Genomic DNA, 20,332 nt, shown 5'->3' on the forward strand with positions numbered 1-20,332 from the left:
ATTCAGCTCACGTTTCGCGCTCGTATCAATAATAATTGTTTAAATAATTCATATACATATCATGTTCACGGTTGCAAAAAGCGTAGAATGTTTGATCGGAAAACAGATGAAAATATCCCCCTCCCCTATTGGCGAAAGCTGGATCTAGCCCCGGTTAAGAAATTACAGCTCCCGCACATAATTTTAGTATGGTCTACCACTCTGATGAAAAGTTGAACTAAATTGAAACCCCAAAACGCTTAAAAATTCTATGCTTTCTGGTCGCATTTATTCTTTTCAAGAAGTGGATACAACTTTGATCTTTTTTTACATGGACACACTATGGACACATTAAAAAAAATGGTCTTCGATTGCCTTTTTCACGTGGTTGTGGAATAAGACAATTCAAAATGCATTTAGGCACTTTGATTGCCTGAGTGGTCGGGTCGGGGTGCAATTTTCCGAAAAGTTCACAGGGGCGCAAAAATAGTGACCCCCTCGTGGTGCAAAATCCTGGATATGCGCATGTCCGTCGGGCATCGTTTCCACTTTTGTACCTCTTTATCTATACCGGTGTGATACTATATAAGTCCATGGATCAGTTTACTTCCATTTCGTCTGATGCCAAATCGTCAAATTGCCAACTCGCCTACTATCATTAAAGTCTACCATAATTATGTTCATCCACTATCGTCTAGTAACCAGTTGGTCCAATAGCCATTCAGTCCATATACCATTTGGTCTAATTGGACAACGTGCTATTGTGCAAAATGAATGAAAATGAATTGGATACTGGACCAAATAGTTGTTCGACGAAATATTGATGGACGGAATGGATATGGACTAAATTAAATCAGACCATGTGGTGAGTGCAAGTTGGCACTTGGCAGTCGACGACTTGGCAATTTACCAATGGACCTACTAGGCCACTAAATTGAACTTGTCCGAGTGTGCCATAACACCTAAACTGCAGGCTTTCTCATATCCGATACCCCCCCCCCCATCCCCGCCGCCCCAAGAAAGGGAAGGGGGGCATGGAGGAGAGAGAAGAAATAAAGAAAGAAGTAGATTGTTGAAAGGGAATCAAAATAATATGAATCAAAGGGAATGTAAACGCAATATCATACTCTGTTTGAATCGCTTCTCTTTCATGGAATTTATATTTTGAATAGATCGTTTCATTTCAGTCTTTCACATTATTTTACTTTCAACCCTGTATTTCATCAGCTTTACTATCAAAAGCCTGCGTAGCGAATTACAAAACGTCCCATCCTTGTTTCACCACCCATGACATTACGTAATTATCATTTTATTATTATCATGTAATGAAATTCATACTGTGTTTACACGCTGCATCTGCTGTCAGTTTGACTACCTTGTAAATATTTATTTACAAGGTAAAGCTTATTTCCAAGGTAATATTTATTTACAAGGTAAAGCCTATTTCCCCACTGGAAAATAGCTTTAGAGCTTTCGTGGGTCATCCTGTGTAAGCCTGTTGTTTTTAATGCTACTGTATATATATTATGGTGACTTGCGAAATAAAATCAATCAATCAATATTTTTTGACGATATCCAGTTGAAATCAGTGGCGTTCAAAATAATGGGGAAGGATTGGGGCTATATGGATTCCCAAATTTGTCACGGCCAATACAAAAAGAAAGCGAGAAGGGGAACTAATATCTGAATATTATGTCAAAATCTATCACCGATAAAAAATGATTTGTGCCCGACACATATATCTGGCCCCTTAATTCATATATTTTACGTTTATTATTTACGCCAATAGTTCAAGCAAGGTTCCTAACATCTTTCTGTATTTTTCGATGTTTACACAATTCCTAGCCTTGGGTTGGGGGTTGTGTGTATTCCTTATGTTCGCATTTTTTAATGTTATTTTTCTATTTATTTCAATATTATCCTCTCCAACTTTATTATGGTATGACTATTCAAGGAATTATAATTACTCGTTTGCTTGCATGCTCCATGACCGCTTTGCCTTCACTCCGGGGGGGGGGGGGGGGGGGGAGGGCACTTACATTGACGAGTGGATACCATGCGCGACCCCAAAAACACAAAAATATTTAAAAAAGGGTATCTATGTTGCTATGAAAGCTACGTGTTTAGGGTAATATTTTCGGGGATGATGAAACAAAATAAAAATGTTTTATAAAGGATGTCCTTTTTGCCCCAACACTACGTGTTTAGAGTCCGACTTGCGCGAGTTGTGGAAGGTGCATGGGGCCGTACTAAACCAAAATAATGATGTGTAAAGGTAAAACCAACGACCGACGGACCCGACATAACAATAAAATATCGCTGTACTTGTTTAGGGGTTCATTTCGGGAATACTTGCCAAGAGTATCGTTTTGTTTCCAATACTTGTTAAGGGTCGGTTTGAGACGCCAATACTTGTTAAGGGGTGCAGTTTGAGAATATGGAAAATACGTGTTTGGGTGCTTTTCGAGACCCCATGGTCGCGCATGGTATCCACTCGTCAATGGAAGTGCCCCCCCCCCCCCCCCGGCCTTCACTTCTCTCAGTGCGTATTCAGAACTATTACTGTATTCTCATTGATCCCCCTGGAGTTGTAAAAAACCCATAAAGGCAAAATATTATATTTTCATCGGCAGCACATGTGCATTAATTACATCATCATAAATTAAGTACATCAGGGATGCAAGTAATGTCTTTGTCCTGCTCATGTCGCAGTCATTCACATTTTTTCAACGGTTGAACTGCTCGTGCACACTCTGTATGCGTATAGGCCTTTCCCGGAGGCCTTTCTTCCTCTCATTTGTTATAAAATTTCATCTTTTTATCAATTCTTTCTACTTGTTTACTGTCTATGAAGGGGTAGCAAGTTGATCTCCCATGGGGTGCCCCTATCTATTGCTGCATCATTTGTATCCATTTCTCTTTGACCATCCATTTCTTGGGAAAATACATCAATTGGATGATCCATTTATATATGCCTATCCATCCATTCTTTCAGTCATCCATCCACCGGTCGTGCTGATGGTTTGATTATAGCATGGACCTAATAGGTCCATGATTGTATAAAGTATAAAGCGCCCTACTATATCATTATAGGCTACCCCCACCCCCTCCCCATACTACATAAAAACTCGGCGACCCATGTACACATTTCAAAGCAGACGTAATGTACATGCACAATTCCCTTGTACATGTTGCACCTTGCTGCTTCTCCAGGTTTGCTTAGTCTTCTTTCACATACGTTGTTGCACTTTGCCCCACGGCGTGCCTTGTAAAGTTCTGTTGTAAGACTCTACATGCTGGTCGGCCCTGGAAATCACAACTCTGAAGCACGTGCACCGCGCAATACTCAACTTCTCATTTTTCCATATCTCGATGCAAGCTTTCTTGTGTGGATGCAAAAATAAGAGTTTTCCCAGAAATCTTGTCCCTGACGTCATGTCTGCCCCCCTCATTTTTTTACTCATGACGCCTTTACTCTGCTTGTTCGACCTTGAGCCGTTGGTCCCCTGGTTGCTTGCTCACAGGCATTCGTGCTTTCTTAGCAGTCAGGTAAAAACCTCGGCACAGAAATAACAGAAATTAGCAACTTGATGCGTACGTTGGTCACATTCATGCTATCACGGTCTACACAATGTAGACTACACGTACGTACTTCGCATCAACAGGTTTCTCAGCTCACCTTTTGACCTCGCGAGTTCAATCTAAACAAACGAAGAGTAGTCAAGTGTTGCATTGGGATTGTATCTTCGTTATGTTTTACTACAGGCCTATATTTAACCCCGCATTGGGGTTGCATCTTCGTTATGTTTTACTATAGGCCTATATTTAACCCCGCATTGGGGTTGCATATTCGTTATGTTTTACTATAGGCATATATGATTGCATCTTCGTTATGTTTTACTATAGGCCTATATTTAACCCCGTATTAAACAAACCCTGTTTTATATCGTAGAACCTGCTCTGAAAGTAATCGTTTTTCTCTTCGCCCTTTCCCTTCATGCTTGGCTGTAGACAGAATGGTGGTGGCCGTCTGTTTAGAGTTTTAAATATTTTTGGTCTAACTTTTTTTTTCCAATTTCTCCTCTGTACTTTGCGAGTGGATCTAAATAATCTGAAACTGACTGAAACATTCAGGAAAGATAAAAAAACACCAAAATATCAAATTAGGGTATGTTGTATCCATATCCCTTTATGATGGCTCTCCTGATTCTCTTTCACCAATCCACTTCTTTCTTTCTTCTCTCTCCTCCCTCCCCCTTTCCTTTGGGGAGGGCCAAGGAGTCCAGTGAGCTGCGCTATAGCGCCTCGCTGTAGTTCCCGTATATGTATCACGCCAAGCTATACATGAAGGGAAAGGTGCATAAAAGAGCTACAATCCACATGAATAAAGATCAAACTCGGAACTCGGCCCTTGCCCATCTCTGGGATTCTCGTATCTCTTTTAGTCTTGGAGTACTTTCAGATTCATGACATAAGAGTCCGAAAGTAAGCCGTATTGGGCAATCCTTTGCTTCGTCATTCACGTCAGATAATCAACGTGTCTGAATCCTTTTTCATGCGTACGATACATTTATGGATGTAGCTCAATATAGTATTCTTATCCTGTGTGTGCTATCGCAAATAGTGGATTATATCTGAAACTAATACAGAGCGCAAGCATGTCGCTAGCCGCCTAGCATCGGCTCATTGAGCTTGCACGCACCGTTCGATGTTTGCTTTCTACTCAGCTACACACACAGAGTACTGCACTTTGTTGATACGGGGATTTCTTGATACTGCGCATGCGCCATGACGTATTTCATCAATATGCATGAGTCGTAATGAATATGCATGATTCGAACGGTGTTCTAATATCAATTTATTTTTTAACCCGAGAGGGCGTCAATAAGAAAGTTCAAACTTTTATCGTTTAACCGACATTTGTTATAATATATGTTTCACCCCTCAATATCATGAGAATATAAAAGTTATGCAAGTTTCTTTTCCGTGATAAAATAGAGCAATAATATAGGTATTTAATGAATGTAATAATTTCAAAATTGATTCATTGCCCTTGTCTGAGATCAACCAATCATACACTATACCTTTAATATTATGTCATTTGTACTTCTTGACCTGTAATTAGTTTTTATATGAGGAATGTTTTTGTGTCGCCTGCATAGCAGAGCAAGACTAAAGGCACCGCCTTTCATGAAAATCATGAAAATCAATGATACACTCAACAAAAGTAAAGATACCGAAGGTGAAGCTGATTGATTATTTTACTCTTTTTTTTTTTTACTGTGTTCCCGTAAGATGGTCATGACAGATATTTTATTGATAATGTGATAAGTTTGTTGAATGTTTGAAGCCGTTTTCACAATGTGTTATTTATTTATCGTCCACAGATTCAAGAGATCATAAAACAAGGTATTGAAACACCCGAGGGTCAGAATGATCTTAGAAGGATGCAGTTGAGAGAGCTTGCCCGGCTGAATGGTACACTCAGGGATGAAGATATGCTCAGGTATTCTAATTCTACTCTATACCTTCTTAAGCTGTGTAAATGGCACCTATCTATAGCAGCCACCTGCATATGGCAACTATTGAATTTCATTTACTCAGAGATATAATGTGTTTAAAGACCTTATTTGAAGAGAAAAATTTGACAATTTATGTCCCCTTGGTCACTATAGACAAGACAAGTTTAGAGTGAGGTTGCCTGCCTGATCCTAGGACTGATAATAGCTAAATTGATGCGTATCTCATGTGATGAAATTCACTTGAAATCATGAGTGTAATTTCAAGTCATCTAACAAATGTATCTCTGAACAAGTCAGGGCAAATTAAAACTTTCTAGAATGGGGTTAAAATTAAATTAGTACGACTTTTTGATGATAAAACAATTTAAATGATAGAAGGAGTGATTGGGCATGTACAGTGACCTGATAAGATCACTTGTTTTGTTGTCTTTCTGTATTGGTTCTTTAATTTCATGGTATAATTCTTGAACACTCTAGGTGCTCCAACTGTGGGTCCACAGAGCATCGTACCTGGCAGTGTACAGAGAAGCAGAATATCACCAACAACATCTTATGCTCTCTCTGTGGCTCAGCCGGTCACATAGCTGCCGATTGTAGGGAGAAGGCCATCGGAGACCGCCCCCTTGCCCAACCTATCGTCAACTCAGCGGACAAGGCTAAAATGGACTCGGAGGTAAGAATTGGAGGATTTGCATGTTTTAGAACGATTCCAGTGTTACGATTTTTGTTTGAATTTCAGACAGCTTCATAGGTATTTGTATGAATTGAAAATAGTCATCTGCCGAATGATTATCAAGGCCCTGTGATGCAAAGCTTGCTACTTGATTGTACTGCTGATTTTTTTCATTATTGATTTTCTTGTATTGGATTACATTCACTATTATTTGTAATCAAACGTTCAATTCAACTGCGTAAAATATATGCAGATCATGATGCGCACAAACATAGCTGTGTAATGTCCTTAAGACATTTTATAACCAAGAGATTGATATAAAGAAGTGAGAATTCAATTGTACAAATTGAGCTCTTTTCCAGTATCTCGCCAATGTCTCACCCTCTGAGACACAACAAATTTCTCTTCAAGACCAAGACAGAAATGAAACTCATGTCACACAATCACTAGCAAAACATATCTTGAGACCAAGACATATTCAAAGACACCCAACACTGATATCTTAGTCAATGAATTCTCTATAACGCTGCCATCTATTCACATTGTGTTAGAAATTATGTTTACTAATATATTCATGGTCAGTCAATGACAGAGGCGTAGCGTTTGACTTCATGCAGTTCATTCATCTCATCTCCTATCGATTCCATCTTCCTTCCAGTACCTCTCTCTCATGGCTGAGCTTGGTGAAGGTCCTTTGCCAGGTGGAGGAGGAGGAGGAGGACCACCCCCACCACCAAAGGTCAGTATGGGTGGGCCTCCTAGTGGTCCTAGACACCCCCCACCCCCTATCTCATCGGCTCCGCCCAATCGCCCTATGATGATGCCCCCAGGCGGTGGGCAGGGCAACAACCAGGATCACCCTCCCCCTCTGGTGAGTACATCCCGCTATCTTTTGCTAAATTAACTTATTGATTTTGTGCAAGGTACCCTGGTATGGCACGTCCAATTTCTGTATAAAGCACTTTGTAATGGCTATGCTAAAGCTGGGATGATAATTGTGCAGTGCTAGGAGTGCCATGTTTTACAGATATGAGATGAGGGCTATATTATATTACAAACTTCTATTATTATTTTCATCTTGTACTTTTTTTGGCTCAAATGCCTACGAATATTCTTCTTTGATGATGAGTTGAAAAGGGCTTATTACATAATTTGGGTTGAGAATATAAAATTTTCAGGTTATACCGTCCAGATTTTCGATTTTAAATAATGTATTGTAAAACGGTTAATTGAACCTTAACTAAGAGTAATGATATTTCGTTTCCATCAGATGGGTCAGAACCTGAACTTACCTTGGAACAACCGCAGTCAGAACAAGCCAATGTCCCTGCTTAACTCTGGCCCTGCACAGCGGCCTCCTCTGGGCCAGGGCCCCCCTCCTCCTCCTCTCCCCCATCAAGGCCCTCCACCGCCCTCTAACAGCGGACCTCCACCCCATCACAACCAGCCCCCGTTCATGGGCCCACCACGCCCCCCTATGATGAATAGACCCCCTCCCGTTGGTCCTCCCGGTGGCATGCCTCCGAACATGATGCCGTCTCACATGAGCCAAGGACCCCCCGGACCCCCTCCGTCTGGTGGATTCAACCCAATGATGCCCCCTCCACCTCGAGGGAGATCTCAGCTGCCCCCATGGGCATTCCATGGTGGACCTCCATCTTCTGGACCCCCTAATTCATCAGCACCAGGTGAGACACAACACTAATTTCATTTCCCACTTTAAGTAATACATATGAATTATGTTTGGTCACATTGATATCATTACTGAAGCTTTGCCAGGTAATAAATACTAAAAGAGAAATGCAGGTGCTATCATTGCCTTACTCGGTCAAAGGATTTGAAATAGATATATCTTTTTGAGAATTCTTGATTTCATTTTTGTTGTCTCGCCTGAACAAAGTTCAGCAGAGACCTAGTGATCACTTTTCCTGCTGGTCTGTTAGTTTGTTACAAAAGTATTTAAGTTTTTGTTCAACTTTCTGTCATTTCTTTATTTCTGCTCAATTATGTACATTCTTGGTACATATGATTCTTGGGTAATACTACATGTGTTGTTGAAGATGGGGTCAATGGTCATCTAGAGGTAAAAAGATCATGTTGCATATTTCATTGATCGCAAAATCAGGCAAGATTCTAATGAATCTAATGAATTTGAAGCTTAATTTCTTTGATCCAACATTAAATGAAGATTTTTGTTTGATTTTCATTCCAGCTCCAGCGCCGGTTCCTCCCCCATCCCTTCTGGTTGCCCCGCCCCCACCCCCACCTAGCAGCGAGCCGCCTCCACAACCCCCCACTAGTGCTCCATGGCAGATTTCGTCATCAAGTAAGTCATTGAAAATTTCCCTCTCTTTTTTGGTAGCAAATCAGTGTGTGGATTATTCATTGGTCAAAATTTTATTTGATCACAATCCAAATTTAATGGCATTACAATAACAATGGCATTCCCATTATTGGTGTTCTTTTATTGATATAAAACATGATATAAGTGAATGCATTGTTGCGAATTGTAATATATTAATTTATTAGATGATGAATTCTTATTGGCAATAATGCTTTGATAAGTTAGTTTTACTCGTTGGCTTTTTATTATGTTATTGTTAGTGTTTCTAGTGCCAATATATGGACTTTTCAATATGTAAAAGTACACATGTATAAACATGACTACTCTTCTTATTCAAGAGTAAGAGATAAAGAAATAGAAAATTTGTAGTAATCTTTAACATTTTTCCCAGATTTGAAGTCAATTATATTCTTATCAAATTCTAGATTCAAACATATCAACTTTGAAGATGAAACTAATTCTAAGGCCTTTCAATGACGCTTACTATCAGGGGTATAAGGATAACTATATCATGATGAGTAGGAAAAATAAAAATACAGCTCTTACTTGAAGGCTATCTTGTATGGGGGATTGAGATGGTTTAAGAGTGCTGTAGGATAGAGTGGTGAGTGAAGGAATACAAATCTGAGTTTTGTCGATGTTAGAATTCCAAGGGCCTTTTATGGTGGAAAATATTTAGGATTATGAATATAGTGAATATCATGCTTGAATGGCCACCTGACATCTGCTGCCTGCCTACGTATATGCTTGGTTTACAGGCCAAGGGGTAGGGACATCTCCCCCATCTCAGCCTCCATGGCAGTCCCAGGCCATCCTACAGCAGGCCCTAGCCCTCTCGCAGCCTCAGCAGGCAGCGACAGGTTAGCTCCATCGATCATTCATCTCAGATAAATACATGGATAGATCATTGTTATTGCTGCTGGATCATTGTTAATGCTGCTGCTGTTGCTCAACACCATTTTCAATCAATTCGCACATCTTGTAGCTCCCGCTGCCTGTCGTTTTAAATTTTATCCATATTTTGCGAATCTCATATTGCAAATATTTGTTCTTAAACTGACTTAGGACTAGAATATCATGGTTCACTGGCGGATTCAGGGGGGGGGGGGAAGCTGGCCAGTGCCCCCCTACCTTTGCAAGGCACAATTAAAATTTGTAATGTAAAAATGCCATAAAACAGAAGTGTCCCCCCTTTGAAAGTGAAGAACCTTTTTTTTTTTTGCTTGGGAAAATGTGCCCCCCCCCCCCCTTTTGGAAAATCCTGGATCCACCCATGCCATGGTTTACATAAAACCCATTCTGGACACCCTAATTGCTGCGGTTAAAATATCACGAATTTTCACCTATCTGAGTTAAAGTTCTAAATGTGGTTTTCCAAATTGAAGCCCAGCCCAAACATAAAATTTCCAATCTCTTTTGTATCAAGGTGTAAGTGAATAGGAGAGTTTCAATTAACTGATGCCTTTGGTTGGCTGGCAGCCTTCTTGCCATCAGAACGGGCTCCTTTGACGAAGATGAAGATTTGATATATCATTGTGGCATTCATGCAGACTGCACCATGTCTCAATGTCCTATCCATGTACATACCTGAGATTAGTGAGCAAATCTTGTGCATGCTGCCTCCCCATCAGTGTCTTTTTGAAGATGTTTAAACACGAAAAATATTAGGGTGATATAAAATCTGGATATCCTTTGCTTGTAGTGGTTTTAGTGTCTTTGGTTCCTCATTTTTACCTGTAAATTGTTTTGGATGAAAATAAACTGGGTTCCAAAAGAAACTGATCAAACTTTACAAGAGCACTGTACAAATTCCATGAGTGTGGTCAAAATGAAGAATATTTTGACACAGGCTAGCTTCAATATTCTTCACTAAGCACATGTCAATAATTAAGAGATTGGTTCAATCACGGAGAGACTATAGCCCCTCACATCAATTGGTTTCAGAACCCAAGGTCACAAAATGGCAAGAGACGGACCAATGAAAATGAGATGGATTAAACAAACTTCCCAGTTTATTATTACACATGTCCTTCACAGGCATGTTAAAGTGATTGGCTTGATCACAAAGAATCTACAGGAAGTTAACATAACATTTTTTAAATGACTGGAACAACAACACCCACACACAGATCCCCAGAGTGTCCCGGTAAGCAGGGGATAATCTGAACACAGTGTTATCTGTGCGTGGTTGAGTAAGATACACACAGACACTTGCCATGTTCAGATTATCCCTGCTTACAGGGACATCCCAGGGGGTTCGTGTGTGGCTGCGTGATTATTCATTTTGACTGAGCGAGTGGAATTTGTGCAGTGCCCTTGTACAGTTTGATCAGTTTCTTTTGGAACCCAGTTTATGTATATTTTTTTTTCAAGATGGCAGATGCTTGTGCATTTTCTTTGTTATTTCTGATGCTGTTATGACTTTATTATTTTGTTAATACTATTTTTGTTTTATTTTGGAGCTTGATGTTTCTTATGTAATCATCCATGTCTTTCTGTACCGTAGTCCAGTAGACGGTCTCATAGGGCATGTACAAGACCTGGAAAAGTACAAGGTTTTTTTTTTTTTTACATTGGTTAAAATGGAAAACTAGTGTCATAAAGGAATTCCTCATCATAGAAAACCCTAGAAGGACCGTATTATACATGTATTGGGGATTTTCTGGATAGACATTCACAAATACTTATACATCACACATAGATGCTAATTAGCTAATTAGGCTGATTACGATGATTGAATTACTTTAAAATAAAAGCTATTGTCATGAAATAATTCCTCGTCACAGAAACCCTTAGGAAAATGGTATCATTTATGTTTTCAGTCTTTCTGGTTTAAGAGTAGTAGCTTATTACATCTTGTATATATGCTAATTAGATGATTATGCTTATTAGGCTAATTAAAAAAAATAATCAAGGTTGCCAAGGTGGCAACCAAGCTGAATTTACATCAATACCCATCTAGAACACAAATCAACAAAAAAAAAATTGTACTTTTCCAGGTATGAAAAATATCTACTGGACTACTGTCACTCCCATACTATTTTCTTGTGAAAAAAAGTTGAGATAATGTTTTCTCTAATCCAGGCTTGATAAGTATGTCTGTTTTTTGTTGTTGTTTTTTGTCTTTCGAATTCTAACTTTTGACTATCTTTTAACAATATAAATGATTAAGCTTCATTATTAATACTACAATGTATTTAATTTTTTTCTTATTGACTACCCCCTCTGTTTCTCTGTGATTTTTATTTTATTTTTGCTTAGAATATTTCAATTTAAGCTGTCTCATTTCAAAATCTATCAATTGCTCAATGGGAACTTGTACCTTCTTGCCTGGAATGAATGTTTTTCTGACACTAGCACTAAAACTTCTAAATGGCAGAGAGCACTATTAATCCAATGCAAGCATGATATCAAAACATAGACATTTTAAAGCCATGTGTACTTTCCTATTGGCTAACTATATTGTTTGCCATATCGTGTGAAAGTGAACATGGTTTCTTGTACAAATAATCAACAGATGTGAGTGCATTATTGGCAATGAAACATACTTGAAGGTATTTACAATGAAAGCACAAGGCTTGCCAATTGCTCTCCCACAACATTGTAAAAACCCAAAGTGCGTTCAAAGTCACCAATATCGCAAACACAGACCTGTGCATTATTCATTTAATGAAATGGGTTAACAACATGATTATGTGGCAGAAAAAGTGGACAAGCGTTCATGATTTTCATTTTTCAATAAACCCAAAGTCAATACAAGGCTGGCAATTTCTGTGATAATAATAATAGCCAATTTTTATATAGCGCTTTTCCCAGGATGGCTCAAAGCACTTTACAGCATATTATTACCCCGGTCATTGGATTCATTTCAATCCTGCACGAAAAGTGCACAATTTCTACTTCCTGGGTGATGACATCACTGCTATAGCACAGCAAAAAGGTGAATTGCATGCTGTATGTGTGCGTCTCCTAACGCATCGATGGAGCAAACTGCATATATTCTTTGTGCACATTAGAGTGCACGTTATTATTATCATTTTTTTGCTGCACAATTGTTACACTGTTCGTACAAAAAAAAAGTTCACACATGACCCATTGGAGCACAGGTGATTAGCCTCAATCTTTAATCAGTTTTATAATAGATTATGACATTCAGGCAATGATATCCTGGCAATCATATGTCTTTTAAACTCAGTATATTCTTGTTTAAATGAGTTGAATGTTTTACCTAAAAAAAAAATTGGACAATAAATTCAAATTTAACATGTGTTAAAATCAAGATTCCACAAATGAAATTATTCCTTGTTATTCTAGGATTGTATCTAACATACTTAAACCGATTTATTGTGTACATTTTTCACTTCAGCTACTGCTACGACAACTGAGACCACTACATCCACAACCAAGCCATCTCCTCCAGTACCATGGCAACAGCTTGCTGCAGGTAAGACTCACATTGCAATTCAAACATTCAATCCTTCTATTCTGCTCATTGTTCAAGACCACTGTGCTGAAATCAGACCCAGTGTACAAACTTTGCCGTTTTCTGTCTTGAATTTATTTAGAGAAAATAATTTCTTAAATTGTGGGCAATAGCATGAAATATGGACGAGTTTTTCTTCCTTCATCGATAGGAATATTGTCAGTGGGTTGTTTTAATCTTTGTACTCGAAATTAAAAAAATATATATATATATTTGTAAAAAGCTCAATGATAGAGTTATTACACAAGTTGCAACCTTTCTTGACTAGAAAGAGTTCAACACAAGAATTAGGAGACTTGTTCTAGTAGAACCTTACTGCAAGGGTAAAATGGGGTACAAATGCAATTTTTTTGCTGGAAATGATAGTTGTGGGAATACTAATTTGAAATCAGGTTAATGTTGCTTTGGCTCCCTTTAGCATTTTGTTTTAATTAACGTTTTAAGCCACCCCCACTTTTTAGGCAAATAATCATAGAGAAATGATATTGTTTTACCCCTCCCCTTTAAAAAAAATGCAACAAAAAGTTTTTCAACAGTTTTTTGGTACTACTTGACCTTAGGGGATTCCATACTAAAAGTCTATCAAGATCCACACCTGAGCAAAGTGGTCATTTTCAAGATGGCCGCCATTCGCTGAAAATAGACACAACTCACTCATCCACCCTACACATCCTATTTTGTTGCATATTCCATGGTCTAGGGGGTAAATAGATCTATTGATACAAGTTAAGAGTGATTTATGCACTTTAGGGTACCTGGAAATCCAAGACGGCATCCAAAGCGGCAGCCATAGTCTAAAATTCCACAATTTATCTATTATTTTAGTGTTTTTAATTCAGTTTCTATTCAATGGTTTTAAGGGTCAAGTACATGTAGTACTCCATATTGACCAATGTTTTTTCAAACATAAACATGAGCATGAATTCAAGGTGATATATATTTCAAGTGCTCTTTTTAATACTCATTTCTGAATTTGTCTTCATGTATGCTTTTGTTTCGATACCAAACATGACAAGTTGTTCTTTATTTGTTGTTTTTCAGTTAGTGGGCATGATCAATATTCTAGTAAATCACCTCATATGGCCTTGAATTTGACCCTTATTGACCGAAAGTTCTTAGTTGTTTTCAGATTGTTCATATTTACCTTTACATGAAATTGGATTGGTTTGATGCTAAATGTATGATATGTATATACGTAAATTGCATTTCCCTATGTAATTATCAGCTTGAAAGTGGGCATTGATTAAAGTATTAATTAAAAAAAAATGCTCATGGGTGCCAAAGTGGCACCAACCTGATTTCAAATCAGTATCCCCTCAACTACCATTTCCAGCACTTTATTTTATGCTTATGCTGAAATGATGATGAGTTCTACTGGACTGTTTTTTCAGGTGATATGAGCTTTCTACCAATGCAAGAATTCTAAAATACTACCTTTTTACGCTGGTGCTAATTGAGTACCCAAATATGCTCTTTAACCTTGTGATTTAAACCCTTTTAATATATGTGTATCATTTTCCTTTTGTGTTTGTTTAGCTGCAGCTGCAGCCAATGCTCCTCCAGTCAGTTCAGCTAGCAGCTCATCACCAGCCCTACCGCCCTGGCTACAAGCCTACACAGCAGCTGCTGCAGCAGCGGCAGCTGCAGCTGGTGGAGGAGTTTCTACAAGTACGTCAGGCCAACCTACACCCCCGCAGTGGGCGCAAGCAATGCCTCCGCCACCACCCCAACCCGTCCCCCCTCCCTCTATGCCAGGAATGCCCCCCATGGGGGTGCCACCTCCCCACATGCAGCCCCCGATGCCCCCCTTGCCATTCCAGCAGGGTGGTATGTCTGATGTTGCACCACCCCCTGCAGTACCCCCTCCTCACCTGAATGCCCCTCCCCCACCCCCGCCTCCTTCAAGTTGAGCATCGTCTCAACATCATCTGAGTATTACACCATTGTGTTTAAACTTTCCAAGGTGGTCTCCTTTACCATCCAAGAGGTCATTTGAAGATTGACATACTCAACCATTTTATTTTACATGCAGTGTCCATCTACCGCCTACATTATACTCTATAGTGTCCTTGAAAAGCATAGTTTGATTGCGACTTTTTCATACAAATCTTGTTTTCTCCGTAGAATTATTTTTTATATTTGATTTATAGAAATTACCTGCATTTGTTCCATTTTTTTCCCTTATCGATGTTGCCGTCATGGGTTGTTGACTATATCAACATACATCCATCCTTACATACGCACATACACCCTTACACAGTCACATACACACATGTATATAGCTTTTACAAATACCTTCAAACAAATGTAAAATCATTGATTTGATTCAATTTTGCATGCAATTAAATTTTCAAAAATTGAAATTTAAATTGATTAGTACCTGAGAGAATACCACATTGACAAATCAGAGAATACTAAATATATTTGCCTTTCTATTCTATTTGTGTACTGCCATCCTTTTAATGATGACTTCATCAAAGGTAGATAATATACTGATTTTTATTTAGAATTAAAGGTAAAAGACTAGTTGCAGCAAACAATTATTTCATGAGAAAGTTTTTTAAATCAAGTTTAATTGCCAAAATATTATCATACATCTAGATCTGGTACATTTTCCCCCCTTATCAATGTAAACTTATCTTTTTTTAATTATGAAATATCAGCTCAAAATCGATAATTATGATGATCACTAACACAGAAAACATGTGGGACAGTGTTTTGATATTGCTTCGAAAAATACCCAACATTTTATGGAATTCTGTGCTTAATTTGCTCATTTTACAGCAATTACGCATTTTCTTCCAGAGCTATTTGGCACATATATTTTACATACAAACACTATGGTGGTAATTTCATTGGATTCTGTTTGAACTCATTTTGAGATCATTAACACACCCCCCCCCCCCTTTCAGGGGGAGTTTGGTAAAATAATTTGATGCATGGAACATAGAGGATATGAGTACCCATCACATCACATTCCATCATAATTTTTTTTCTATGTTTTGTGCAGTTTTAATTGGGAATTCAATATCAGGATCCCATTCATAAATAGTGCTATGAATGACAACTGTAGTGAAATCCTTGTTTGTTTTTTTATCGGGCAGAAAGCACTATACTTTATTGATATTTGGTAAAATAAGCACATGTACATTATTTGTTATTTGCTTTGTAATTGATCATGGATAGATGATGCACTTACATTTTAGCACTGAATACCTCACTTCAAGATTTTATTTACAGATTTTTTTTTGTAATTTTGACTATACTTCTATATTTTCTTCCTCTTTTAAAAGAATAAAAGTGCATTTAATATGGTAATAGATTTGTCATCCTTGATTTTACAAGAGCAGATATATCAGGTTATTTTCATATATCTTTAATTCATTTGCTGAACATATGCTTTTTGTGATTTCTCATTTCTACCACATGTCAGAGACATAATTGAAATCTATCTGAACTAGTTTAGAGGGGAATGACTCCTCCCTTTCCTGCGTTGATAAGCTTGTGGGTAACGTGAAATACACATTAATTGTAAGATATGTGATAGTGACATGTATGCAGCCTAGTTTTTCATAAGTAAAAACAAGATAACAACCAGCCCCTTCTCGTTATCCTGTATGCTGCTAAGTTTATATTCATGAACATTTAGCGTTCAAGGGATCACCCACCTAGAAATCATTATCAATTGGATAGTCAGCCCAAAGGGGTGAAAGTTTCATCAAAGTTGGAGATAAACTATAAAAGAGTATTGGAATTTCAATTTTTTCATCAGTGTGAAACAATTTAATGCATAATTATGCTAATGATGGAACCAGTGCTGTCATGAGCCAACATGTTTCCTTTTTAGTTTTTTTTTACAAATTATTATAATTATCATTAGATTATTATTATAATGATGAATATAAAGTTTTAATTTGCAAAGGTGAGAATGGAGATGATTTATCTCCTTTGTATCAAATTTGATAAGATGATTATATTACTCTTTTCATGAAAACTAAAGCTTGCTTTAAAAAAAAGAAGAAAAAAGGTGGGCATGTGACTTCATAGTTTTGGATACAACCTCATTTACTGTTTTTTAGCAACTATACATCCATCTAGCTCTGTGCACCTGAATAGGAAGCCTAGCTTAGCCGGGGTAATAATAATAGCAGGGCCCCGCTAGGAGAACAGTTTTCAGAACTGAAGTGGCTACCTTGGGTAAATATACCGTTACTATATTTATCAAAATGCTGTTATATTTTCATGTGATTGGAGAAATTTAAACCGTTTTGCTTATTTAAAATAAATACTTTTTTATTCAGTCAATTTGATTTCAAGGTGTCTCTCATGCATATGACTACTGCAAGGTTTATTGATCATACAGTACATCTTTATCTTTCTAATAATAAATATAATAATACATGAGATTTATATAGTGCACTTTCCATCTTGATTACATGCTCAAGGCGCTTCAGAGCAGAACAACAAAAACTATTTACATACAATACATGTCTGAACAATAAGTCAATGTCTATCAAAAAGCACTCTTATACTTGTATGTTTTCAGGTTGCCCTTGGAGGTGGTCACTGAGGTCTGAATGCATCATTCAATTGGAAGATTACAGGCCGTACGTTTCATAAAGCTTGTTTTGAATGGCGAGTCACTGGCTATGGTTAAAAGCTACTGAAATGAAGCATGTTATTGACTGACAGCTGATCTATCACAAAATTTTTGTCATTTGTTTTTCTCAACAGGTCTTATGAAATCGGACCATAATTTATATCAAAACAAAAAGATAGCCGTAGTATATTACAGATGCTTGTCATTCATTACATAAAAAGGAGACTAGCAACTTGTATGTCTTAGGTAGATTGTGCGTGGGAAATCACACTTTTTAGTAAGCTCTGTAATTTCATTGTACTCCCATTGTATATGCCCATGTGGAAAAGATTTCAAATTAATTAATAAATGTACATTTTCTGTAAAAATATTGCTGTTGTATTTTGTTGAGTATTTTAAACATTGAATTGTTGATAGTGCTTGAGACAGACACACATGAGTAGTAGTGTCATTTTAAAGGACAAGTCCACTCCAACAAAAAGTTGATTTGAATAAAAAGAGAAAAATCCAACAAGCATAACACTGAATCACTTGACAATGAGAAAATTAGAATATTTCATATAATAAAATACAAAAGAAATAGTGAGTGATGGACATCGACTGACTCACCTAGTTGTGCATATCACTGTTTTGTTTTAAAAAATAAGCGAAACTTTAAAATGTCATAACTTTCTTATTTTACATCCGATTTTTGATGAAATTTTCAGCACTATGCTAGTTTGATTTTTCTCTATTCAAGTCGGCATTTTCCTGGGGTGGACTTGACCTTTAAATACATGTTCATGTGCATATTGACATTCCATTGATTCATTTAATAGCACACAGAATAATCAAGTTTGATGAGATTCAGTATTTCAGGATGTGTCGAATATTTAGGCCTAATCCTTAAAACAATAATGTACTTGTTTCCAATCTTGCATGCCATGGAAGCTTTGCCCTTCTTGGTGCAAAACTATTACTGATAATAGCGCCATCTATCTGGATACTGTAGAATTCATCCAGAGGCGTAAGGTTATTGATCCCCTTAAGGGTGTGAACCTCTAGTTTTTAACAACCTTCAAGAGAGAGAGAAAAGGGGATGAAGAAAAGGGGTGTTGGGTTGCAACTTGGATAGGGGAAAGGTAGAGAGATGGGGATATGAAGAGTGATGAGGAAAAAAGCGAAAACAAAAGTAAAGGTAAAGACAGGAGGAGAATGGACAGGTGATGGAGTGCATATGGTATTAGACATTGGGCAAATGAGAGAGGGGTGATTTTGACATTTTTTAGATTACGGTAGGTTTTGTTTTTAAAATGTAAAGAAGATTAATCAATATATCTTAGAGATTTCTGGGAAAGGGGTAATGGAATTATCCCCATGTGCTGTCCCTGCGCCCCCTTCCTCAATCCCTCTATAACTTTCCCCATATGTTTTGTACACAACTTGTTGCCAATTACATGTATGTGAATGCCTATACCTGATGCTGTTGGCTGCCTGTCGCCATGGACGAAAAAGAGCACTCCAATAAAACATTGAAGAGCCTTTCCCTCTGTCTTGTAAAGGATAGTGAAAAGTCCATGACTAGGATGAGGGAGAAAGAGAGACGTGAAGGCTTGGGGGCCTTAGTATCAGGTAGATGGAAGCCCCCCCCCAAAAAAAAAAAAAGGGAAATATCAATACATTTGTTTGATCAATGAACAGTCAGTAATAGGGCCTAATAAGACATTAATTTGATCAATGAAAATATCCGACAAGCATCGTTGGATTAAAGTAATACATAAAAAAATAAAAGTAAATACATGTAAATAATAATGATAATATCAAATAGGGCCTACCTCCCTCCACCCCAAAAAAAAATACAGTGGCACCCCAGGATTTTTTTTTTTTTTTGGGGGGGGTAATTATTGGCAAGTGAATGGCATAATGAAATGTTAGGGGGCAAGGGCAGACAAGAATGGCAAGTTTTGAAAGGGGTTTAGAAGAGTGAAAGATGGTATTCATAGCCTTATTCATAGCTTGAATGGCCGCTTGTGACAGCATGTACCTACCATACTTTTTTTTCTTTATAATCGAGTATAGATTTATGATCTTGAGAAAATGTGCAATGGAGACAGACGCATTACTTTTAATACTGTGTGTCTGAAAATACTAAATTGCCCAGGTGAATTGCAAGAAATATTGTGACTCGGAACACCATCCACCGGGGGGGGGGGGGGGGGGAAGGCAGTCAAATAATTGCTGTATACACATGCGTGCCCCCAAAAACTTGTTTAAAGGGGTGGTTTTTTTCAGTTTTGGATGCTGGCCCTCGTAAAGGGCATCAAAAACACAGATTTTCAATAAAAAGGTGGGATGGTCAATGAATGGTCTATCGCGGGCCGGGTCAAACGTAGGGTAATTGTTGATTTTCCCCAGCATGCAAGCTTCATATCCTGGCGACAACTTGCATTGGGGGCAAAATGTGCAAATATGCCTGTGAAAAACTTGTTTAGGGGGTGTTTGGAAATAATTTGGTCACGCATGTGTTCAGCAATACATTTGACTGCCCACCCCCCCACCCCCCCCCCCCCCCCGACCATCCACAACACTGCATGCAGAGTTCGCTCGTTATATTGGTCTGCTACTGCTAATTAACTCAGCATGCAAGCTAGCGCAGTGTTCGAGTTGATGCTAGCTCGATAGCTAGCTCGCGCTGTAGTACCGGTATAGCTAGCCCGCCAGAGCTCGAGCAGGCCATCGTTACAGTACGAGT

The 20,332-nt window shown here is 38.1% G+C and overlaps 1 protein-coding gene across 2 annotated transcripts; it reads left to right on the top strand.

Moving 5' to 3' along the window:
- Positions 1 to 5,368: 5,368 nt before the first annotated feature.
- LOC129261655 (splicing factor 1-like) lies at positions 5,369 to 17,971 on the top strand. 2 transcript variants are annotated; one of them, XM_064101327.1, is made up of 8 exons: positions 5,369 to 5,485; positions 5,979 to 6,174; positions 6,833 to 7,045; positions 7,445 to 7,862; positions 8,387 to 8,500; positions 9,277 to 9,378; positions 12,885 to 12,962; positions 14,538 to 17,971. In XM_064101327.1, exons 1-8 carry the CDS (start codon positions 5,427 to 5,429, stop codon positions 14,909 to 14,911), a joined length of 1,554 nt encoding a protein of 517 aa, XP_063957397.1. In that variant the 5' UTR covers positions 5,369 to 5,426; the 3' UTR covers positions 14,912 to 17,971. The 2 variants fall into 2 exon arrangements, with proteins under 2 accessions (XP_063957397.1, XP_063957398.1); XM_064101328.1 differs by lacking the exon at positions 9,277 to 9,378.
- Positions 17,972 to 20,332: the final 2,361 nt, after the last annotated feature.

This window comes from Lytechinus pictus, chromosome 1, assembly GCF_037042905.1.
Source record: "Lytechinus pictus isolate F3 Inbred chromosome 1, Lp3.0, whole genome shotgun sequence".
NCBI classification, from domain to species: domain Eukaryota; kingdom Metazoa; phylum Echinodermata; class Echinoidea; order Temnopleuroida; family Toxopneustidae; genus Lytechinus; species Lytechinus pictus.

Bases quoted from the DNA above. Each gene is read 5' to 3' on its own strand.
- LOC129261655 (XM_064101327.1), top strand. From the start codon at position 5,427: ATGCAGTTGAGAGAGCTTGCCCGGCTGAATGGTACACTCAGGGATGAA. The intron at 6,175-6,832 runs GTAAGAATTGGA...TCTTCCTTCCAG, and splicing joins AGGCTAAAATGGACTCGGAG to TACCTCTCTCTCATGGCTGA. The intron at 7,863-8,386 runs GTGAGACACAAC...TTTTCATTCCAG, and splicing joins CCCTAATTCATCAGCACCAG to CTCCAGCGCCGGTTCCTCCC.